Source organism: Hyperoodon ampullatus, assembly GCF_949752795.1.
Source record: "Hyperoodon ampullatus genome assembly, chromosome: 15".
Classification (NCBI taxonomy): Eukaryota; Metazoa; Chordata; class Mammalia; order Artiodactyla; family Ziphiidae; genus Hyperoodon; species Hyperoodon ampullatus.
Window position 1 is genome coordinate 62,777,082 of NC_136928.1, and position 25,985 is coordinate 62,803,066.

At 38.0% G+C, this 25,985-nt stretch overlaps 1 protein-coding gene across 1 annotated transcript in view; it reads right to left on the reverse strand.

The window, feature by feature from the left end:
- Nucleotides 1-25,985, reverse strand: part of TTC27 (tetratricopeptide repeat domain 27) — a gene marked incomplete at its 5' end in the record, with an annotated part of 189,201 nt that overhangs the window by 20,373 nt on the left and 142,843 nt on the right. Inside the window, 3 exons of the mRNA XM_079721409.1 lie at nt 4,992-5,157; nt 10,138-10,190; nt 14,097-14,195. Coding sequence (XP_079577535.1) covers nt 4,992-5,157; nt 10,138-10,190; nt 14,097-14,195 — 318 coding nt within the window. The remainder of the gene's footprint in view (nt 1-4,991; nt 5,158-10,137; nt 10,191-14,096; nt 14,196-25,985) is intronic.

A 25,985-nucleotide genomic window follows, 5' to 3' on the forward strand; every position in this document is an offset into this window, starting at 1 on the left:
ATATTTAGCATATATTTAGCCCATTTGGAATTCATTTGGTGTATCATAAAATAATCTAAGTATATTTTTTGAGCCTGGATGTTTAGAGGGATTTCATTTTAATCAGTATAAACAGCCCTGCAGTCCCTCACTTCCTAACTAAACCAATGACACACCACCAACTTCATGTAATGACTTCTAAATCTCTAACCCACATCTCTAATCATTTCAGTGATAGAGCACTTTTGTTTCATTCTCTTTCCTCAGCCTATTTCTCACTTCCATCATGGTCCACGGACTGCATCAAGCAGAGTGTGACTGTGGGGGACCACCACTAGCCCCTGAAGAGAGCTGACTTTTTCTCACATGGAGGAGCAGTGATTCTAATCTCCACAAAGAGAAAAGTGTAACTATCCTCTTCCCCAACACTAACCTTGAGGTCCTTGGCCAAGTCTCCCCAAAATCTTGGCTGAAAGCACAAGGCGTTGGCCCTTTGAATCCTGGAGGTCTTCAAAGCAGGAAGGAATAGGATTGCCTCAGGTCCAGTTACTAACACTTCCAGGAGGGCTGGAGGCCAGGAATGAAGCCATTTCCCGCCTCCCTGGCTTGGCCAAGTCCCAGCTCCACTTGGAGCTCTCTAAAGAACCTGCTCTGTTTCCTGGTCTGATAACCCTGACCCTTGGCTTCCCCACACCTCGGTTATCAGAGAGACGTAGGCAGTTTAATATTGTCTTTTTCACTCCTTCAGCAAAAAAAGAAAAAATTTCTTCGCGTGTGGAAAAGGCATGCACAGGTTTTAGGTTAAATAGGCCAGACTTCAGACTTCACGTCTTGGCTTGACTGCTCGTTAGCTGTGAAAGATCAACTTTATTAGTTCATCTTGCTGAGCCTCAGATACTTCAGCAGTAAAAGAGAGATAGTAACTACTTCACAGAGACAGAATTTGTACACAATATATCCATTCCCTCTGCTCTTCTCTCTCAGGTAAGCTCAGCCACCACTTGCTCCAGGACTTCAATCTGGTTGGCAACCTGCCCCACTGCCCATCAACACCACCTCCCTCCTTCCCCAAATAGAAATCCACACAAAGAACAACATCCATAGGAAAGAATACATATTGTATGACTTTCAAGAGAAAGCAAAACTGAACTGTGGTGACAGAAATCAGATAGTAATTGCCTGGTTGAGGGGAAAGGGTGGTGGTTCAGTTGACTGGAAAGGGGTATAATAGAACTTTCTCTGGTGATGAAAATGTTCCATATCTGTTTTGGGAAGTAGTTACGTAAGAATACATAATGGTCAAAACACATCAAACTTACACGTAAGATCTGTGCGTTTTATTATATGTAAATTATACCCCAATTTGAAGAAAAAAAAAACTTTGTTAGATATAGTTCAAATGCACATTAATATAATGGGGAAATGTGCCTTTTAACATAAATCTTCCCACAGACTTCAAGGCTTGATTCACACAAAAAACAGACATGCCTAAATGGGATTCCTATCTTTGGTTCCTACTAGATATATGACTGGTCAAGTTATATAACCTCTCTGGGTCTCATATTCATACATTGTAAAATGAGGACTATTTAGTACCCACCTCAAATACTGTATGCCCTAGCCCTATAAAAGATAATCCATGTTAAGTGCCAAGAACATAGTAAGCACTGGATATACGTTAATCCCCTTTCCTTCCTCTTCCATTTATAAACAGCAAATGGGGTGCAATAATGCAATACTTAAATTTTTCCCCAAATGACTGAAAGTTATCAAAGAAGAAGGAAGAAGAGGAGGAAGGGGAGGAGGAGGGGGGATGGGGGAAGAGCAGAAAAAGAAAAATAGAAAAGGAAAAAGAAAAAAAATGAACACATCAACATTAGAAATTATCCCAAGGAAAGAAGCATGTATATACACAAGGATTTGTCTACAAGGATATTCATGGCACTATTAACAATAGTAGAAAACTGGAAAATCAAACAGGGACTAATTACACAGAAACATGAAAATTCGTTTTATGATAGATTAATAGAAGTGTGTACAATCCAAACATGAATATAAATATCTATTATAGAACAGTGTTCTTGAGTTATACTAATCTATGCATTAGTCAAAATTAGGACATAGAGAGAAAAGGCAGTAAATGATAAAGGTAGTATATCCACCCATTCTCTTATTACAAATAGTGAGAAAAACAATTTATAGTTAATTTATCATGTGTCTGTATTAAAATGAATATGAATTTACACACACACAATAAAAAATTAAAATGTCAGTAATCACATCTATAAAGAAGTAGAAAAAGAATAGATAAAAAGAGAATTTTAAAGCAAACTGAAATAGAATGAGGTCAGGTAGTGTGAAACATAAGAATATCAGAGTTTTTTTGAAAGACACCTGTTGCCAAACTTGCAGAGTCAAATTAAGTAAAATTATTTTAGCCAAGATAAAAATATTCCAGACAATCTATCAACTGTCTCAGTCCATGCTGACTAGCGGTGAGAAAACATGATGGCAGACACAAGTATGCCACGAAGCTAAATATGACTGAGACCACGCTAGCCATCAAGACCTTCCTTCAGTGATGATTTAACCACTCTGGAGTGATTCTACCCACACCTGCCAGAGACCAAACACCTCCATCAGTATTCTGTGACACTTCTAGAGAAAGCTATTAACAGGGCCTAGTATAAACTGACAAATTATCTCACTGTGGCTATTTCTCCATCTGAATACCCGAAAGTTCTCTATTATAAGGTGCTAAAGATGATCATTTGACCCGAGCAAGTCACTAGTTATCTAGTTCTTACGTTCTGAGTAATATTTCCCCAAATCCAAATATAAAAATTAAGCTAACAGCCATAACATCTGACATCTTTATAGCACCTTATGTTTCTCTAGGTGCTCTGTTTATAAGCAGTATTTTGTCTAACAGGAATGATTCTTGGTGTTCCTGTGTGTGGCAGGGGTGCTGAGGGAAGAAGTCTTAAGAATATAGATGCCACCCTTGATTGTTTCTAAAAATACTGAACTTTTATAAAAACTAATTTCAAACTCATCAAAATATTACTGCTCAGATGAAATACTATTGTACGAAAGGAGGTTTGGTTCATATTCTGAATTTGAGGAACAAAAGAATTACAGGAAAAAAGAAATCAAAATATTAGCTGGCCATGAATTTAAACTAAATCCTAATAATTTTCTCTAGGTAGGAAACGACTCAATTTTCACTTAAGTTAAAAATGATATAAGTTAAATACTCTGCTAAAACAGGTAGAGGATTAGAAAATTTTCAATGGAAATTAGAACACAGTTTTGCTACGGGTGAAAATTCTTATGATTAGATTTGCCGGAAGGAGTTTAAAACTGTGAATATGATCACTAAAATATGTTTGGAAACTCTATTTAAGATAAAAATTAAATGAAAGCATCTAAATTTATGCTGGGAGCAGTTTTGGGGTTTTTTTAAACTTTTTTTCCTTTTCTGAAAAACACTCAAAATACATCTCTATGCATTCAGAACTTCGCGAAAGGAAAAAAAAAAGAATTTATTTCAAGTGAAAAATGGAATATACTACCAATACAAATTATTTACATTCTCCCTGAGATTTTAGAACAGGCTTCACAAGGCTTTCTTAGTAAAGAAAGGTCTTTTAAAAAATTACAGTTGAGATAAACAAGAGACAAGCACTTTGCAATCTCTGCACCATCCTCAGTGGTTCAGCAACACACCGAGATCTGTTCAGAGCCTCATCAGTGCCCTTTGCCAAGGGGCTAAGTGTGGAAGAGAAAGAGCCATCACAATGGTGAACAGGACAAGTACTACATGGCCAGAGGACTGTGCAAACAGATTGGCTAGGGTTCCTATCCTCCCTAGGATGTAAAACTCTGCTATACTTCCATGCACGTCATTTTAAGTGTTCTTCACTCTATAAAATTCAAGTCCCTTCTTTCTATAATGGATGGTCAATGTACAACAGTTAAAAAGGGGGAAAAAAAAAAAAACAAGGAAAAGAAAAGTAATTGAAGGGGTCAACAATGCTCCTGTAAGTAGGTATATGGTTCTACTTGAAGCCACAGATCTTTAAGTGAACTGCCCAGAACCTGAGCTTTAAAGCAATTTAGCGAATTATATAGCTGGATTTGCAAAAACATGCAAACAGGTTGAGGGCTGGGGCTACGAAACCAGAAACCAGACAAGGTAAATTTTGGAACAGCTGGAGTATATCTATAATAAGCCATAAGAGTAGTGAGGTATTATCATATATTACATGTTATTTGTTTTTTCATAATTCCAAATTCACCACTCTAAATAATATATATGTTGATTATTGCAAATAAAGTATTAAATTTTCAAGCCCCTGGAATTTGTAACCTATAAGCTCCTATACACCCTACCTTTAAACATTCTCTTCAACCACAATAAAACCCACAAGGTCTTTTATATTTAATACTACTGGATGTCAAACATAGGGGCTTCAAGTCTCCCATAGTTTCTGAAATGATATAGTATTTTTTGTACTGTTAAGAATCAACCAGTCCTGACTTCATGACAAGATGAAGACCATCTCATTAAACAGTGCAAAGAAAATGTTAGTCTTCATTTCTATATTGTTCAAACAATTTGAAAGTTGCAGTAAATGATTGTTCAATGAGTGGATAAATGAGTATGGGAGTTAATCCAGCTATTGCACTGAGATAACCAAAGTTATAAATAACACAAGCATCACTCTATTAAGTTTCTGCAAGCTGACTATACATATGTAAACCACAAATCAGATTTTCATAACTGAGTCACAGTACTATTCAGTCTATGATTACACAAACATATTTGACATTGGAATGCCAGAATTAATATGTAACTAAGAATATTCAACTCTACAAAAAAGCCCTCTTTTATATATTACTTGTGTTTAACAAAATTTTCCTGGGTAGAGTCAAGGAAACAATTTACATCATATAATGAAGTATTAATATCAAACACAAACTGAAATAACAAAATATGAATATCCTACCTGAGTATCTTTGTATTTGTCTCTTAAGTCCAAGAGCCGATGATAAGCTTTAATGGCTTCTGAAAATTCCCCAATGTCAGTGCTAGTGAGAATATAGTTTTCCCAGATCTGCCAGTGTTCATAGTTGCACTTGAGGGCTTCTTGTAAAGTTCTAAAAGCTTTCACTCTATTGAAGGTCAAGTTAAAAAAACAAAAACAAAAACAAAACCAATAATGAATAACCATAGCTAAATAAACTATAGCTAAATGTATAAAATACTAATGTGGACTTTCTGTCAGTCCTTAATCATTCATGTTAATAAACAGAATTAAGAGGTTCAAACAACCCTAAACCACCTCAAATTTCCCTAACAGGAAACGGCAAACAAAAACAAGTAGAAATGAAACAAGAATAGGGAGACATAAATAAAAACCAAGTAGAAATCTTGAAATTGCAAGAGACATTAAAACAAACAAACCGGGCTTCCTTGGTGGCGCAGTGGTTGGGAGTCCACCTGCCGATGCAGGGGACACAGGTTCGTGCCCCGGTCTAGGAAGATCCCACATGCCGCGGAGCGGCTAGGCCCGTGAGCCATGGCCGCTGAGCCTGAGTGTCCAGAGCCTGTGCTCCACAACGGGAGAGGCCACAACAGTGAGAGGCCCTCATACCGCAAAAAAAAAAAACAAAAAAAACCCCAAAAACAACAAACAAACCAAAAAACCTCAACATGTGACAAAAAGTGGATTACACACAGTCAAAAAGAGTACTGATGAATTGAAAGATAACAGTGAGGAATTCAGATTAAAAAATAAAAGAGTAATAAAGAGACAAAGGAAAGAATGAGAGGTAAGATTTAAGCATACATTCGATAGACATTCCAGAGTAAATAAATGCAGAAAATGGCAAGACACTACATTTGACAAGATAATAGCTGAGCATTTTCCAGAACTGAACAAAGATCTAAATTCTATGATCAAAAGTATATTTTGTGTACTGAGCATTATATTGGGTTGGCCGATAAATAAAGGTAAACCAACATCTAGATACTTTATGTGAAACTGCAGAACATGAAGATAATCCTAAAACCTATAAAAGAATGACAGTTAGAGGACAGCAGATATTTCATTAGCAGCAGAAGATGGTAGAAGGCAATAAAATACTTTAAAGTGCTAAGTAAAAGTAACTGTCAGCCTAAAATTTTATAATCAACTAAACTTACCACTCAAGAATAAATGCAAAATAAAAAATTTTACATGTACAAAGACTAAGGAAGTTTATCACCTAGTGACCCTAACTTAAAAGAACTATTAAAGCATCTCCTCCTGCAAAAATAAAAGGGACTTCAAAGAGAAGAAAAGGGATACAAGAAATGATCAATGGTGAGAAGAGAAAATGAAGTATGTCAGTAAATTTAAGTAATTATTGAGACCAAAAACAATTATGAGTTGTGTTTAAAAAAAAAGTAAAACTACAAGTATATAGACCATATTCTCTGCAACTAAATATAGAAATCAACAGTAAAGAGAAAGTTAAAAAAATATATGCCTGCAAACTTAAAAATGCACTCCTAAAAAAAAGGAACCTACAGTGGGGGGAGGAGAGAGATTCATATTAGAAAGTACAAAATATTTAGAATTTAATGAAAGCATTATATACCACCATATGCAAGATATATGTAAAGCAGTATTTAGAGAGAAATTTATATTTTTATATGTATTGATTATAATTATGAAAGATGGGAAATAAATGAGCTAAAACATCCAACTTAATTTTGTAAAAGAATACCAAATAATTCTAAGAAAGAAGAAAAGAAATTCTAAGAAAGAAGAAAATATGAAATAAAATATAAAGAAAGAATATAAAGGATCAACAAAACCAAAAGCTGGCTTTTTGAAAAAGACTAATGAAACAGACTAACTAAATTCCATTTAGAATTTAGAAAAGTGGTATACATAAAATTAGTAATTTTTAAAAAAGTCATAAGAGAACATTATGAACAAATGACGCAAAATGAGCTAAAAAATAGAAAGCCAAATAAATCAATAAAAATTAAAACCAGGCTAGGTGGTTTTACAGATAAGGTTTATCAAACCATCACAGAATCCTTGCCTTATCCAAGCTACTTCAGAAAATAGAAAAACACTATTAAAAACTTGATATTGGCAAGGAAATCAACAGAACTTCATGTCACCTATTCTAAATGTTAAACATCTCAGCTCTCAAAAAGATTCTTAATACTTTACTCTACTGGCTGAACAACACTATAGCTCCCTTATAGATCATAAATGCTTTACTGGACAACTACAGTAACCTCTTTCAAAGGTATGCTATCAATCTCCCTCTCCAAGAGCCATTTTGAATTTGCTAACTTAAGACTACAAGGTCCACCTCCCTTTCCCTGCTGAGCCTCACAGGGTTTCACCAAGACCCCTCCTCTTTGCTGACTTCAAGGCAAATTTTAGAGAGGATGGTGGGGAGTCTTCTGGCTGACTCAGGCCCTTGTTCTGAGAGTCACCCCCTAAAGCACTTAAAAAGAAGTGTAACTTTTTAGCAACCTTCCCTGCTAGTCACTGAACACACAAATCATTTACTCATTCTCTAATATACCTATGGTACTGATCAAAATTTCTTTACAATTAAGTCCTTTTAGTCTTTTCATAACCACAATTCACTACAGTTTAGTTTTTTATACCCTATATTAAACAATTTACTGAAAGTTGTCATGGAATGCACTGATTCATTTATCCCTTGACCCACCCTCCTTTACAGTCAAAAATGTAAGCACCCTTGCTCTAATACTTCTTCAAATTCAGCCATAAATTGTTTCTATGTGATTTTTTTTCTTTCTCTACTCTACTCCCTATGCCCACCTCATATGTGATAGCAACTGCCTTCAAAGGCAGTGGACCGAGATTCTGCAGGTCTCCCATCTACATAGCGGGTGGGGGTGAAGTTGTCCTATTGGAAAAGGACTCAACAAGCAGCAGTCCACAGCAGGAGGATTATCCTTTTTGTATGTCCTCCTATCCTCTAATCACAATTTTTTGGCCTCAAAATTTTTGCAATGAAATCCTTTTTTTGGGAAGTATGACTTCCTTCTAAGGAGCTTCAATTCTGGATTCATTTATCAAACCCACAATGGTAGTGGTACTGCACTATGACAGGTATATAGGAAGATGGAAAAATTTCCCACAGGACTGGTAGGGACATGATGCCTAGGGGAATCAGATGAAACAGGGGAAAGAGCACTTTAGTGAAGAACCTGGTGACAGCAGAGGGAGAGATGAGATAGTTTAAAGGGTCACTTTAAGGCAGGGATAGGATTCTTTTGAGAGGAGCATTAATAATTTGCCCCTGAAGTAACAATCTCCTGAGTCAAAAATGAGCTCTCTCTGGAGCAGCAGCAGCAAAGTAAGCAAAGAACAAAGAGGCAAGAAGAAAGGAGTGATTTACCTCTGACCTTACAACCCCACTTTGACACAAAAACCTATTCATGGAGCTGCAGGAAGACAAAAAAAGTGTCAAAAAGAAGCTGAGGAACAATGTGCAAGAACCATTAAGAGAGAAAGCAATTAGAATTCTTAGGATTAATGGGCTGGAGGACAACATAGAGTGTCAAGAGCCTCACGACATACAAAATTATCAGTATTACTAGAAAAACCCACTGAGATCATTCTACAACTATGACAGGGATTTCCCCTGCCCCTGCTTTAACCCAAAAGGGTCTCTAGTGAGTTTTAACACAATCAGTTGCAATCAAGAACATAATGTTATTTTCCAAAGAGAGCGGCAGAACAAACAGTACTTGATTTATGTAGACTGTCATCCAAGAGCAGCGGAAGCATTGCATGATCTCGACGTGATGTGGACTTAATGATATCTTCAGAAATACTCGTGAATCCACAAAGAAAAATTAAATTTGAAAATGAGGCGAAATAAAAATGGGAATATATCTACACTTTAATTCATTTGTTTAAAACTGGGGCAACAGCCATGCTTGCCTCTTGCCTTCCCTTCGCCTTCTATAGCCAGTCAGTGAGCCCAGTTGGTTGTTCTCTTTATAAACTGGCATCCACCCCTTCTTTTTCCAGTCTAGTTATCGCCTGCCTGGACTGTTACCACAGCTGTCTCCTAACTGGTTTCCCTGTCCCCAGCTCCCTCTCTATTCTGTCTCACACATTGTCACCAGATAAATCTTCCTAAAAAACTTCTTTCTTCGTGAAATTACCCCACTGAAATCTCTGGCTTCCTACTGCCAACAGGATAGTCTCAACTAGTCAGCCAGATGATCAACACACGCTGCCATGTGACCCCAACTGACCTTTCCAACCTCATCTCCCACTATAGATCTCACTAGTCTCGAGCTGGACTATTTTACTTCCTATATCCTAAAGTGTGGCATTCATGCCTGTCACTCTGCATTTCGTCACACGGATTCAGAACGCTAGGTACACAAATTAATGACCATTTATTTCCAAATCCTGAAAGGCTTCCCTCTCTCCCCTCTACCAGTTCTTCAAATTTTAGCTTGAATCCAACATTCTCTCAGAAGCATTTCTGAACCAGCATCACACACCTTCTCTCCTCTGAGATCCTCACAGGACTACACGAGTGGCAGAGAATATAACTGTTCTACAAATATCACCTACCATTATTATAGCCCTCTTTGTACTTCTCACTTGAGATTTACCACATATAACTTATATTACTAATCAATTTTTAAAATAATATGACATAATATTTTATTTTTTAAACCCACACTCCCTGAAGACATTGGTTCATACTTATATGTCTCAATAATGTCCAGTACACAGCAAGCAATCATTAAGAATCTATCAGTTGAGCTGACTGACTAAAAGCATGCTTGCTTTTACCATGCAATGAAATTTAGGATACAAAACTTCGGTATCAAATAAAGAGGTCAAAAAATATTTCTTAAAAAAAATATATATATATATTTCTTATTTTATTACATACTAAATGTTTTCAAGAAATAAACTACACCTGGAATGCAAATGGCGATATTAAGTCATTCTAACTCAAAGATATGGGTAGGCAAGGGGAAAAAGACAAAGAGTAAGGCACAATGTTTCAGTGTTCAGTTGAAGAAAATCTCATTCATTTATTTTGGAAGCAAAGTTCTTCATCTTTTTCTGATGCACTTACTTTTGTTTTAATCGGATATAAGAAGTTGATAAATTGTTCCAAGCTTCAGCATTCTGAAATGATAGATAACAGTTACAGACTATTCTCATTTAGGTATAATTGCTGCAACCAAAAATATAACATATTTTCCTAGCTCAAGGTGTACTCTTTACAATGTTAATTTTCAATAAGGTATGTTTAAAAATGTATAAGAAAATTAAATAAATTAAACTTAACACTTATAATTTAGAACAAAAATAGTCAACAAGGGCTTACCTGGTGGCACAGTGGTTAGGAATCTGCCTACTAATGCAGGGGACACGGGTTCAAGCCCTGGTCCGGGAAGATCCCACATGCTGCGGAGCAACTAAGCCCACGTACCACAAACTGAGCTTGTGCGCTAGAGCCCGCGAGTCACAACTACTGAGCCCACGTGCCACAGCTACTGAAGCCCAAGCATCTAGAGCCCGTGCTCCACAATAAGAGAAACCACCACAATGAGAAGTGTGTGCACCGCAACGAAGAGTAGCCCCCGCTCGCCACAACTAGAGAAAGCCCACGTGCAGCAACGAAGACCCAACGCAGCCATAAATAAATAAATAAATAGATAGATAGATAGATAGATAGATAGATAGATTTTTAGGTCAGCAAAGTGATATAACTATTATAGCACTAATTTGGAAGTTTGCTAAGATTTTATTTCCAAATTTATATTTACAAAACAGTTGGACAATTTACAACATAATTTACACAATATATAGATTAACTACAAATCTGAAGTAATACAAAATATTGTTTTTCCTATCATAAAAGGCTTTGCTATTTTACCATCATCCTTCATCAGATGGGAGAGCAAAGGAGTATGTATTCTCCAGTGTTAAGCCTAAGTATTTCATCAATCAAACATATTTCTCTACCTATTCCTCTATGCAATGACAAAAATAAAGCCTCTATATAAATGTTGATTCTAACAAGAATGATTTAAATTATGCTTGTTCCTCTTTGTTCCACGTTTTATAAAACATAAAGTATATAGTTCTCAAGTTCCATACATATGATATAAAAATTAATTGGCAATGGACCTCTCCTTACAGACAGAGCACTGTTAGAACCAGACTAGCCTTATTGCCATAAAAAGTTACAAACTGGACAAAATTTAGGAAACAACTGTTTTTGAGAAGTTGGACAAAGGGTTACACAGGACTATGATCCCTGAGAGAAGGACAGTTGAGTTGTCTCAACAATCAACCTACACTTCTATCTAGAGGCACTTTGAGGGCTGCAGCACAGAAAGGTAGAAACCAAACAAAGCATAGCAAGTCTTACTAAGGAGGGGGAAAAGAGTTCAGAGTTCAGGTCTGAAAAGGGGCTGAATTTGTAAGACAAAATAACAGGGAAGAGAGATCTGTGCAGAGAATAAGCTCCAGAAATCTCAATAAGCATCTCCTTGAGTCCTTGGCTGAATACTAAGCTATACATGTGCAGGGCAAAACTTCTTAAGGCCAGGCAGGAAACAACTACGAGACAGCTGTGAGCTGAATGGAGATTCTAGAGGTCACACAGTTCTGGGAGTTATTCAGGTTCCAACCAACCAGAGAGGAGAATTCTTACTGATCACCTGTGGGATTAAGTTCGGCCCCCAAAAGGTTATACCTCAAGAGAAGGTTGACAGCAACTCTGGAATACGGACAACTCCAGACCCACCTTAAGCTTAAAATCAAGCTGATTCACAGGTAAATTAACCAAATGCCAAAATAAAACTCTACCTTCCTCAAGGGAAGACAACAAGACTCAGAAACTCAACAACATAGCATCCACAAGTGTAGGATATAATTTTTAAAAATTGGTAGACAGGCAAACAAGCAGGAAAATCCATCCATAACCAAATAAAAAATCAGTAAATAGAAACAGACACAGAAATTAAAGAGACGTTGGCATAAGCATACAAAAATTTGAAAGCAGTTGTTATAAAATATAATAAAAGATTTGAAGAGAACATGATAAGGTAACAACTAAGGAATCTCAGTAGAAACATGAAAACTATAGAAGAACCAAATAAAAATTCTTGAACTAACAAAAAAAATACATTGTCTGAAATGATGTTTAGTTTTTTTTAAATTGAGATGTAACTGATATATAGCATTGTATTACTTTTAGGTGTACTACATAATGATTTGATATATGTGTATATATCTGTGGTATATATTGATTACCACAATAAGTTTAGTGAATATCCACCACCACACATAGTATAACAAGTTTAATGAATAGGTTTAACAGCAGATTTGACATAACATAAGAGCTAAACCAATAAAACTCTTAGAAGAAAAGATAAGGTAATCTTCATGATCTTAGATTTGGCAACAGATTCTTAAATATGACACCAAAAGCACAAGCAACAACAGAAAAAAACAGACAGGCTGGACCTCATCAAAATTAAAAACTTTTGTACCTCAAAAGACACTATCAAGAAAGTGAATAACAACTTGCAGAATAGGAGAAGATATTTGCAAATCATATATCTGATATCAGATTTGTATCTAGGATATATAAAGAATTCTTACAACTCAACAGTAAAAAGACCAATAACCCAAATAGGTAAAGGATATCAATAAACATTTCTCCAAAGATGATACACAAATGGCCAAAAAGCACATAAAAAGATGCTCAACATCATCAGCCATCAAGGAAATGCAAATTGAAACCACAACAAGATACCACCTACTAGGATGACTATAATCAAAAAGACAGACAGGGCTTCCCTGGTGGCGCAGTGGTTGAGCGTCCGCCTGCCGATGCAGGGGATATGGGTTCGTGCCCCGGTCCGGGAAGATCCCACGTGCCGTGGAGCAGCTGGGCCCGTGAGCCATGGCCACTGAGCCTGCACATCCAGAGCCTGTGCTCCGCAACAAGAGAGGTCACAACAATGAGAGGCCCGCGTACCAAAAAAAAAAAAAAAAAAAGACAGACAATAATCAAGACAAGTGTTGCCAAAGATGTTGAGAAATTAGAGCCCTCACACATTGCTGGTGGGAATGTAAAATGGTGCTTTAGAAAACTGTCTGGCAGTTTCTCAAAATTTTGAATAGAGAATGGATGAATTGTGAAAACATTAATCTAAGTGAAGAAAGGCAGTTAAAAAGACCACTCATTGTATGATTCCACTGATATGAAATATTCACAATAGACAAATCTACAGAGACAGAATGTCCATTAGTGGTTGCCTAGGGGTGGGGATGGGGGGTAGACGTGGAAGGTGTTTGGGAGAAATGAGGAGTGACTGCTAACAGGTACAGGGGATTTCTTTTTATGGTAATAAAAATGTTCTAAAATTGACTGTGGGGATGGTTGCACAATTCTGAATATAATTTTAAAAATCACTATATTGTACACTTTAAATGGATGAACTACATGGCACGCGAATTATTCACCATCTCAGTAAAGCTGTTAAATATTTAAAGACTGTAAACTAAAAGAACTTTCTAATAGTGCAATTAACCTAGGCAGCACATGCTGGTGAGCGACAAAATATATGTGACACTTTGCTGTATACTCAGCAAAGTATATTTTTAACTAAAAAACTGTTTTATCAAAACTATTTTCTAAACAAAACAATGAATAACTTAGCTATTACGAGAAGAAACTTATTTCTAGATGTATAACTCATATAACTTAGGGTGTGACCTTCTGCCAAAGGGATACCTTCCTCCAACACAAAAGGAATTGGTGTTCTTCTTTTTTTTGACATAAAATAGAAAGTTTGAATCTTTTTGCCTTCTTCTCTCTCGCTCGCTCTCTTTTTTTCCTGTGATAAGAACACTTAACATGAGATCACCCTTTTTAAAAATTTTAGGTGTACTCATCTTGCATAACGGAAACTACAGACCCATAGGAATTGCTGTTCTGAACTACAGTACAATTCAAATAACTTAAAGAGTACCAAAGAGCTGTAGTAAGGAACGAAGACCAAACAAACTTACATCGGGTTCTAGGGTCACACAGCGCTGAAATGCCCTTGCTGAACCTCCATAGTCTTCCAAGGCCAGATAGGCACAGCCCAGAGAAAACCACACCCCGAGCTGCAAAGACCAAAAGACAAAGTCATTCAAACACATAGAGACATTTATAGAATTAACCTGAAAATCATTTAAGATACTATCAACAAACACACTACACTACTATAAAGAATGCAGAGCTATAATTTGGCTTACATTTTATATTAGTTTAAATGTAGGAAACTTAGCAATGGAGATGGCATTTTTCCATATAATTTTCAAAGCCAATACGACACTGAAAGCACGTGCAATATCACTGCATGTCTTTTACCGAGAAAGACCATTCTTTGTGTTAACCAACTCCATGAAAGCAACGGAGAGCTCTGTTGACAAGCCCTGATATTATAAATGTGGGATTAATCTAATATTTTTACTGAGCATCTATGTAACTATGTAAGAAGTATACAGAGTATACAGAGCAGGTTCACAACTGATGAATGTATTACAAACTTGAGAGGAAAAATTTTTGCTTCCATCTTCAAGTTAGACCACAAGTACTTCTGCAGTTTAACCAAGAGCCAAATTGCCCTAGCATGTATCTGTTTAGGCATGCCCCCAAAAATTTAGAAAAAGCAGGCTGAGAATCTGGATTACCAAAGAGTCCTTCAAAGAGGAAAGCCTGACTTAAGTTAGTATGATTTGTAAACTTAGAGATGTAGAAAACAGGTAAATTAGGAAGTAGCTATTGAAATCACAAAAGAATTCTTTACATCACAGGGTTTCCTTAAAATACAATAGCCCCTGTCAAAAGGAAGATAAGACTGATAAAAATTCAATGAAATGAGTCAGAAGTGCAGCTATTACAACTTTGCTTTCCTTTTAGATATAGTTAGTAAGGCCAGCAGCAGAATGCAGTTTACTTTCTTACTTTCTTTGACTTCCAGTACAAAGGCAGTAAGCCAGCAGACAGACGTGGTTGAACACTTTAGGGTGGGAAAGGAAATGAGGTGCTCTGTTATCTGTCCATAGCCTTCCACAGAGGCGAGTAGGAAGCTGCCCCTACATCCCTCCTCCCCCTGCCATTCCTACAAAACTTGTTCCATATGGCTAGTTGAGGCCTGAAATTTCTTTAAGCAGATATAGATTTTTAGCCGATAATTAGAGATAAGGCTTAGAAAGCAAACATCCTTGGGCAATTTAACACTTTGCCTTGAATTCACAAGGGGCTATAAATAACTGCTATGAGGAGCCTTTAAGAGAAGAGATTTTGTTAGAGGTATAGGTAGTGGCTAGAAATGGGGTGGCTGTGTGTTTGGGGGGGTGAGGGGGATGCAGAGGTACTAGGTGGAAATAAAGTTAGAAGTTCACTTTTCTCAATCAGCTCAGTACATTTGCTTTTGTCTGGTTATTTACAGAATTAACTGAAAAGAGTTCCATACTCACTAAATGTGACTCATTTGGGAGGGCCTAAAGTCTGATGCTAACGTATAAAACAACATATAAAACAAGCTCTCTTACTTCTAACCTAGTTGGAAGTTTCAAAATCTGTGTATTATATTTCATCATTTATAAGGTGCACTTTTTTTTCCATTTAACATCTCTGCAATAGATGCATCTTAATAACCCATAGCTGATCAGAGTTTTATTGGCAGCATTCAATTTTCTATACAAGGTGGCACTTACATGTGCCTCTTACAATTGACAGCATCTTATACCCCAATAAATCATGGCAGCAGGTTTACTTGGAATGAGGTATACCTCATTCTGGGACTAAATCAAGAAAAATGAGAATTGTCCTCAAAGTTCTCAAAATGCATGTGCCCTGCTTGCTTCCTGCATCAGCAAAGAACAAACTCCCCACAAAACTATTTCACATGTGTTATAAAAAACAGCAAGTGTAAATTTAAGATGTAAATAAAGAACTTTATTTTTCAATCCACCTGAAAAAACAAAGGTTACAAATGTCTGAAATTAGCAATTATCTCACAGCTCTAACATAAGCTTGTGATGATATTACTGTTGATCTTTAAGTTTTTAAAGCAAGTCAATATTTTGTAACTAATGTCCTAAAACCAAAATAAATTTGATGAAAACCAGGCAGATGACAATTTAATATATAGTATTATGATTCTCTTTTCTTTTCGCTCTTGGTAATTTGTGTAATTGCTTTTTAATTTGCATCTGAAAAAAAATTCTAGAATCATTAACTGCTAGTAGGTTTTCATCTACTGATAGCATATAATTATGATGGGAGAAGACTTCTGTACACATCCTATTCTTTGAAATCATGAAATGGCTTAAAAAAAAAAAACCTCTAGGATCTTCTAACTGCTTCTGGCTGACCCACTAAACCATCAAAACTGCATTCATACCCTGCATCTCAATTGAGGTCCTCGGAATTTGGGGGACTAAGGAGAATATTCAGTGCCTCTTACTCTTTTCATTTTAAACTATTACTTAACCTATATTATCCTCACTGGCATCTTTTTTTTTTTTTTTTCCCCCGGACACGCAGGCTCAGCGGCCATGGCTCACAGGCCCAGCCGCTCCGCGGCATGTGGGTTCTTCCCGGACCGGGGCACGAACCCATGTCCCCTGCGTCGGCAGGCGGACTCTCAACCACTGCGCCACCAGGGAAGCCCTGGCATCTTGATTTAGGATGGTCATGCTCTGAAGAACAGAACATCATAAAAGAAAAAAAAAAATCAAAAGAAGCTTCAAAGAAAAAAGAAAACTCACATGGTTCCCCAAATTAAAGTTGTATATGGTTGACTACCAAAGGTCTCTATCTTCTAGTCCAATGCTATCAGATAGAAATATAATGCTAGCCTCATTACATTTGCTAGTAGCCATTTTAAAAAGTAAAAAGAAATGGGTGAAATAAATTTTAATAACATATTTTATTTAACTCTACATATCCAAAATAGTATCATTTCAACATGTTATCAACATACAAAATTATCGAGATATTTTATGTTCAATTTTTTCGTATGACGTCTTTGAAACCTGATGTGTGTCCTACACTTACAGCATCTCAGTTTGGACCAGCCACATTTCAAGTGCTCAACTGCCACATGTGGCTAGTGGCCACCGTACTGGGCGGCACACTTCTACACTATTTCTCCAAAACACTGAGACAGACCCTGGCATACATGCACCTCCCCCTTTTTTCTCCATTGAAAAAACTAGCTCCTCTGGCTGACACCCTCCCTTGGGCTCCAACTCTTCATATACTATAGTCACTGCTGTCCTCTCCATACAACGGCAACCAGAACAATGAGCACTTAAAGAGCACCTACAATGTTCGCCAAGCGCTGATGCTGCGAGCTTTCCACACATTAACCTCACCTATTCCTCACAACAGCCTTGTGAGGCAGTAAATATCACCCTCATTAAAGAGGTGACCGTGGACCAGAGGCAGTCAGTGAGAGAGGAGAGATTCGAGGCCCAGTCAGCGTGACTCCAGAGCCCACGTCATCTCCACGTGACCATGCCGCCCCCCGCTACACCGTCTGCCCCCCACACAGCCACGATTTACGGCAGTGCCATCCTTGTCACCAGTAGAGAGGGCGGGGTGTTGGGGGGGAAGGAAAGTCCAATTAACATGTGCTGGGAAAACCCAAGAGACCAATTTTTTAAGAACCAGGGCATTATCGACTTCCCCCCTCCAAAAGCTGTCTTGATTAGGCAAGTGGACAAAGATGAAGCAGAAGAATGGATGGCTATGTTTGGCTGGAGGAAAGAGCTGAAAGGCAAATCTCTTACCAAGGGACTGGGCAAGGATGGAGAAAGATAATCATCTGACAGAGAGGCTCTGGTGGACATTTCTGTGGAGCTTATTTCCACAGAAGGCAAATTGTGAAGGCAGGCAAGCTATAGGCAGGGCAGTGATCTTTAGAAGCTGACAGTCTAGCTTTTTCCTCTGAGGGAGCCAGTACAGAAACACAAAAGCAGACCAACTATTTATCTTTAACATGATGATATATGCACTTGAAGAATGGTTTTAAATTATTTTTAAGATAATTATCAAAAAGCAGGAATGGTTGAAAACATGATCTCTCTTTGAATTTCCCTCAAAAGCCCCCTACAGAAACAGTGGAATAGAGGGAAAGATAAATGACTGGGATTCAAGAGGTTCTAAGGTACTGTATGACCTTGGCCATGTCACTTAACCTCTGAGTCTTAGTCCCCCAGTTGTTAAATAGGGGGTGGGGGGGTGGATTAAGCAAAAATTCCAAGGCTCCTTCAGACCTCAGATTCTGAAAACCTGGAGGTGACAGGGTTCAAAGGTACACTGATGCCATCTAGTGGCAGAACAAGTACACTGATGATGCAAATAGAACACTTAGAATCAGCAGGGTTGACAAACTAGGAGGAAATCAGTTCAATTACAGGCTTAGAAATCAATGAAAAGAGGGGGTGAGGAAAATGAGGCCTAGAAAGGAAATGATTTCCTTTCCTTTCCTTTCCTTCCTAAAGCCACACAACGGTTCCTGGTTTCTGGTGTGCAATACATGTGATGAAGAGAGTGACTGCAATTCTTACTAAACCTCAATAATTAAAATAAAAATTGAACACTAAGCACCACTGGACAATGGACATGGATTACTTTTAAAAGTTAATTTTTACAAGGGCATTTAAAGCACATCTGCAATAGGTGCCATTTTCTTATGTATTACAATTTTCTTTCTTAAACTATGAGACTACTCAAATTTCCTTCCTCCTCAAGGTTTCTGCAGAATGAATGAATAATCAGTAGCTTCATTTTTTTTTTTTTTTTTTTTTTTTTACTAATTTTCCTTACAGGATTGACTGAATTTTTCTGATGTCCCATATAATAAAGTGTAACACGTTATAATTGAATCCTGAAGCCAAGCTACATTCTCCATTCTCTCCTTTCTACATCCCTGATTCATTCCCATGACCCCCAATGCAGATAAGTTGTTGAATGTGGCTTCATTAAACAGGAAATGACCCAAGCCAAATCCAAGAGAGCTATCAATGTTGTCTGGTAATATCTTTTCCTAAAATGATGCTTGCTGCTCATATTTTTTTTAAATGTGCACCACCAACTCTTTCGTAACCAAATTTCTCATTTACTATTAAATACTATGTTCTCCTCCCTAAGGAAACACAAGTCTTAACCTGCCAGCTTCTCCCTCTCTCTCAAAAGTTTCCTCTACGTCAGTGTCTTCTTTTAAACTACAAGAGCAACTAAATTTTATACACACTTTTTTCTTTTACTAGAAAGGGTATTAATTGTTTAGTGTCTTCCTCTTGTTCCTGTCCTAGGCTTGGTTACCACTGGTTCTTCTATTTGCCTCCTCTTTCCAGAGAATTCACATGTGAGGTAACATGGGTGTTTACGTATCATCTGCATGAAACTCTCCGGTTAGATATATCTCCCTATCTTTAGGCTACAGAAAATGGGGTAACAATGATTTTCTACCACACTGCAATAGGCAGGACAGAAAGCTCCACGACAACTGAGAACTTACTATGGGCCAGGAAATAGGCTAGATACTTTATACATATTGGCTCTAATTTTCCCAACAGCAAATTGAGATGGGGATTATATCTCCACTTTACAAATGAGGAAACTGAAGCTCAGAAAGATGAAGTGATTTACCTTGGGATTACTAGGATTCAGAGTCAGGGCTATGGCCGCAGAGCTCTGCCCTCCCCTCTACCCCTTAGTCCCAGCTACAGCCCAGATGTTATCACAGTGCTCGTATTTCTTGGCAGTTATGCAAGTTAGACCTTAAGAGTTTCATTTTTTATTGCTTACCAATATGAGAAAGGAAGAACAAAAAGGAAAGAATCTCTTTTTTCTCTACATATTATTCGCATATGGTTATTCTCTCTTCTCCACTGGAATGTAAGCTCCAATCTCCTCGAACCTCCCCACCGCAGTAACACAAGTGCACAACAGAAACTCTAACTCCATTTCAAATAAAAACATTTCTCCTTTCAAAAACTGAAATGAAAGAGAAAGTTGACCCCTACAAATCAAAGAAGAACACAAGCTCTCAGGTTAATTAACAATTCTATCAGAGTATTACATCGTGGAAGTCTAGTCTTACATATAGCACGGGCAGGGAAGGGCTGCCTTGATTCCTCTACAACTCCCTGGTCTCGCAGAGAGTCACCCGCTGTCATGTGCTGGACTGTCCCATTACATCAAAGTTACAACTTCACTTTGCTCCTGACGAAAGCCCCAATGGTTATGTATTAAAGAAAAACGTTCAAACCCGACAGTCTTGTATTCAAGGCTTTCCATAAAGTCTAACTTGACCTCAGCCAAATCTGCCATTCCTTCCTAAATAAGACAACATCCTCTAGAGGCAAAACAATGAAAAGGTTAAGAGTAAGTGCTCTGAAATCAGAAAGCCCCGGCCCGGTCCCAGCACCACCCCTCATAAGCTGTGGGATCTCATGTAAATGAATAAACCCTCTATTTCCTCACCTGTGAAATGAGGGGAATAACAGTAAGTACCTTGGGGATTGGGCTGAGGATTAAAACTGTATGCAAAACGCTCAGAATAGTACCTGGCACCTAGTAAATACTCAACGTTGGCTGCTAGAATTATTATTACAACTGAATTTAAGAATAAATAGTCAGGGGGCTTCCCTGGTGGCGCAGTGGTTGAGAGTCCGCCTGCTGGTGCAGGGGACACGGGTTCGTGCCCCGGTCCAGGAAGATCCCACATGGCACGGAGTGGCTGGGCCCATGAGTCATGGCCACTGAGCCTGCGCGTCCGGAGCCTGTGCTCTGCAACGGGAGAGGCCACAACAGTGAGAGGCCTGCATACCGCAAAAAAAAAAAATAAGAATAAGAATAAATAGTCAAAACCTACAGCTACCAAGAAACCTTTGCTTGCTACATGCTTGATCTTTGCATCTGCTAGTCTCCTTTCCCGAAGCATATTTTCCTAACTTTTGCCTCCTATCTAAATCCCAACCACTCCTCCTAGTTCGTGACATCTCCATCAGGCCTTACATCCTTTTCATCACGCCATCACTAGGCACCCAAAGCATGGCGTCTATTTACTCTACCCCTTGGTCACAGGGAAAGTTACTTCTGCCTCTTCTCTCCATTTAGCCCATATAAACCACAGGAGAGCAAGAGGCCACATCTCAACACAGTTCTTTTGTAACCCCTCCCCCAACACCTCACAATGATTTTATAAAGAGTTCATTTACACTTATATTCTAGCTTACACTATAGAAGATGCTTAATAAATGGAAACTGCTATTATAATATTAATGCTCTCATCTTCTTTCCTGTCTCGTTGGAAACATTACTCTGTTTCCAGAGCTAATGCCTTCATCTCTTCTCATTTCACTCTTTCCTAGAATGACATTCCCTAGGTTAGCAACCCATCTCTCTCTATAACATTCAATCTCTCCTTCACTCACTGGATTCAACCACATAAAGGTCTCCAGTATCTAGAAAAGTTTTACTTGACTCTTCTGCCCCTTGGTACAATACTCTACATTTTGACTCTCATTTCCTTGACATGCTCCTAAAAAGAACAGTCTATGGATGTTATGTCCATTTCCTCAGCTGCCACACACTCTTTTGCTTCCTGAAGCTGGTTTTGAAGGTCATTAGTGAGCTCCAAATCCAATAAACTCTTCTTAGCTCTCTTTAGACTTTATCACTACATGTGACATTTCTTACTGATACTTGTTCTTCCTTTAGTTTCCATGACTCCGTTCTTTGGGGTCCTTCTTTCCCTCTGACCAAGACTCTGGTATATTTTGTTTGAATCATATTTCACTGGTGCTACTTCTTCTACCTTCCTCCAACCCCTGGAGAGGCCTGAAGTTCAAGACTTTGCCTCGTGTTCTCTTCCAACACCGTTTTCTGTCAAGAATTCATTCACTTGCATGGATTCACCTTACTTCCACAGAAAAGCCCCAATCTGCAAGCTCAGTTCTTGGCCTCACTCCTAGGCTTCAGGCTTGGACTGGCTTTCAGTGGGCTGTGAGCCCTCTCTACTTAGACACAGCAACATCTCTTCATATTCAACACTCAAAACACATCATCTTCCCCTACCAAAGATACTTTCCCTTCCTCCTGAATTCTCTGTATCTATCAATAGGGACATTTCCTTTTTAACCAAACAATTGAGAAAACCGGCATGTTCTCAGATCCCGAACTCTCCCTCAATGCTGCCAATCCAGTGAAGGCCCAGAAAATTTTCCTTTATAATGAGCTTCAACCTGTTCTATCTTTCCAACCTCAATGCTAAAGCCACTGATCATTCATCCCTTATTTAAACTTCCTAGAATATCACTTTTGTCATATCACTCTTTCATTCAAAACCACAACAGACTCCCATATCTGTAGGGTTACTAAACCTGAAGAAAGGCACTTACGGCCCTTCACAAACTAGTTCTGTCCATATCATTTCCCAGTGGAAACTCTCTGCTCTCTGCTGATAGGCTGACACAGCCCAGTTCATTCCCACATCCGTGTCTGGTTCACAGCAGGATCTTGATAATGCTTAGTGAGGCAACCACATAATGTACTGTTCAAACTGCAACATTTTAAAAAATGAAACGAGGCATTAAAAAATCATTAAAATTATAGGACCTTAAAAAGACCTTATTTATTGACCAACAAACTGCTGATTGTCAAATTGGTTTTACTACTGATATAACAGGGGACCTAAAGATGGTTCTATTTGAAAACCATTTTCAAAAGTAAAATTATTTATTGAAAAATAAAATATATTAAAAAATTGTAAATTCAGATTATCTGAAATTTAAAAATAACAAAAGGAACATTAAGCAAGCTATATATTTGTGACATTTGCATATTTCTCTAACATATTACAGAATTAAAATCAATTTTTCTTAGCAGATATTCATATCCTCTAATCAGTTCCTTAGTCATATCTAATTCTAGTACCATGTCATTGATATTTTCTGATAATTTTTTCAGTACCTTAGTACTTTTAATTTTTTCATAAAACTGCCTGCTGTCTACTTCAAAGTTGTTCTTTATTGTTAATTGTCAAATTTATTGTTAATACATTTAGAATTGTTAAAACTTTTGATTGACTCTTCTCTGTAGGTCATAATAATTTTAGCTGAGAAAATATTCTAAATGTATTGAGGAAAAATTAAAAATAGAACCACCATATGATCCAGCAATCTCACTGCTGAGTATATAGCTGAAGGAAATGAAATCACTCCTCGAAGAGATATCTGCACCCTCATGTTCACTGTAGCATTATTCACAATAGCTGAGACATGTAAACAAACTAAGTATCTGTCAATAAATAGATCAATGTATAAATAAATTGTGTGAGTGTGTGCACACACAGGGTGAAATATTATTCAGCCATGAAAAAGAAAGAAATCTTGCCTTTGGCAACAATATGGATGAACTTTGAGGGCATTATGCTAAGTGAAATAAGTTAGACAGAGAAAGACAAATACCATATGCTCTCACTTGTATGTGGAATCTAAAACAGCCAAACTCATAGAAATAGCAGAATGGTGGTTGCCAGGAGTTGGGGGTGGGGGAAAGTGGGGAGATGTTGGTCAAAGCATACAAACTTCCAGTTATAAGATAAATAAGTTTTGGGGATCTAACATACAGCATGGTGACTATAGTCAACAATACTGTATTATATACTTGAAAATTGCTAAAAGAGTAGATCTTAAATGTTATCATCACACACACACAAAGGTGACAGAGGTGAGGTGATAGAGGTGTTAACTAATGCTACTGTGGTAATCATTTCACAATATATACCTGTATCAAATCTTATCACGTTGTATACCTTACACAATATGTCAATTATACAATATGTCAATTATATCTCAATAAAGCCGGGAATTTTTTTTTTTTCTTTTTTTTTTGCGGTACACGGGCCTCTCACCGCTGTGGCCTCTCCCGCTGCGGAGCACAGGCTCCGGACGCGCAGGCCCAACGGCCATGGCCCACGGGCCCAGCCGCTCCGCGGCATGTGGGATCCTCCCGGACCGGGGCACGAACCCGCGTCCCCTGCATCGGCAGGCGGACTCTCAACCACTGCGCCACCAGGGAAGCCCGGGAAAATTTTTTTTTAATGTACTGAGATAACTAGGAAGCTCAGAGCAACTGCTGCTAAAAAGAGGATATTCTGAATTCTAGTTTTGTTAATACTGAAGCTTATAAATATTTTTCTTGGGTCCTGTCTTTTGGCCTCCATTTAGAGTACCTTTCTTCAACAAATATTTTTAACAGGACAAAATTCATCAAATAATTCATCAAATTTATGATTCTTTGTAGGTTTCATCAAACTTACAAATTTATAAATTATAGGCCTTCTCAAATACATTCTGTTCTAGAATAGAATATAAATTTATTCAGTTAAAATCAAAAACTCAGTCAAAAGTTTTTGGCAAATTATTATTGATATCTTAAGTACAATGGTACTTGGTTATTTTTTAAGTCCTTATTTTTTTAGAGATACATACTAAAACATTTAAAAATGAAATGATATATTGGGTTTGTTTCAAAATAATATGGGATGGAGTGGGGAAATATAGATGAAACAGGCCCAGTCATGAGTTAGTAACTGTTGAAGCTGGTTCATAAGCACGTGGGAGGGGACTCTTTATTCTGGTCTCTGCTAGTATATATTTTGTATAATTGAAAATTTCATAACAAAAGGTTACAAAGAAAAGATTCCTCCTAGGTAGATGTCACAGACTGAACTGTATCCCTCTCAAAATTCATATGTTGAAGCTCAACTCCCCAGTGTGACTGTATTTGGAGATAGGGCCTTTAAGGAGATAATTAAGGTTAAATGAGGTCATAATGGTGAGGCCCTAATCCAACAGGACTGGTATCCTTTGAAGAAGAAGACACTGGAGCTCTCTCTACACATGAACAGAGAAAAGGCCATGTGAGGAGACAGTGAAAAGGTAGCCGTCTAAAAGCAAGGAAAAGACCTCACCAGAAACCAACCCTGAAGGCACCTTGATCTTAGACTTCTAGCTTCCAGAACTGTGAAAAAATTAATTTCCACAGTGGTTTAAACCACCCAGTCTGTAGTATAATTAAACCACAGTGGTTTAAACCACCCAGTCTGTAGTATTAGTCAGCCCTTAGCAGACTAACACAGTAGGGATATTCAAAAGTACAATTATACATAATTAAATTAAATCCTGTACACGATTTAAACTCTCATTGTTCCTCTTCAAGATAAATTTCAATGTCTTCCTGTTTGAAAGTTTGCTTTCAATAATTACAATCTGGTAAAAGTTGTAAAAGCTGAAATTTTTTTGAACTCCATTAACTGAATACATAAAAGATTTCCAATTGATTTTGAACACAATTCAGCCAAAACGAAAGACTCCTTAAAAAAAAAAAAAAAAAGTTCCTATCATTATAGGACACTTAAATTGATGTATAAAAAAATTCTTCAAAAGGGCTTCCCTGGTGGCGCAGTGGTTGAGAGTCCACCTGCCGATGCAGGGGACACGGGTTCGTGCCCTGGTCCGGGAAGATCCCACATGCCGCGGAGCAGCTGGGCCCGTGAGCCATGGCCGCTGAGCCTGCGCGTCCGGAGCCTGTGCTCTGCAACAGGAGAGGCCACAACAGTGAGAGGCCCGCGTACCAAAAAAAAAAAAAAAAAACAACTTCAAAAACTCAAACATTGGGCTTCCCTGGTGGCGCAGTGGTTGAGAGTCCGCCTGCCGATGCAGGGGACACGGGTTTGTGCCCCGGTCTGGGAAGATCCCACATGCCGCGGAGCGGCTGGGCCCGTGAGCCATGGCCGTTGGGCCTGCGCGTCCGGAGCCTGTGCTCCGCAACGGGAGAGGCCACAACAGTGAGAAGCCCACATACGAAAAAAAAAAAAAAAAAAA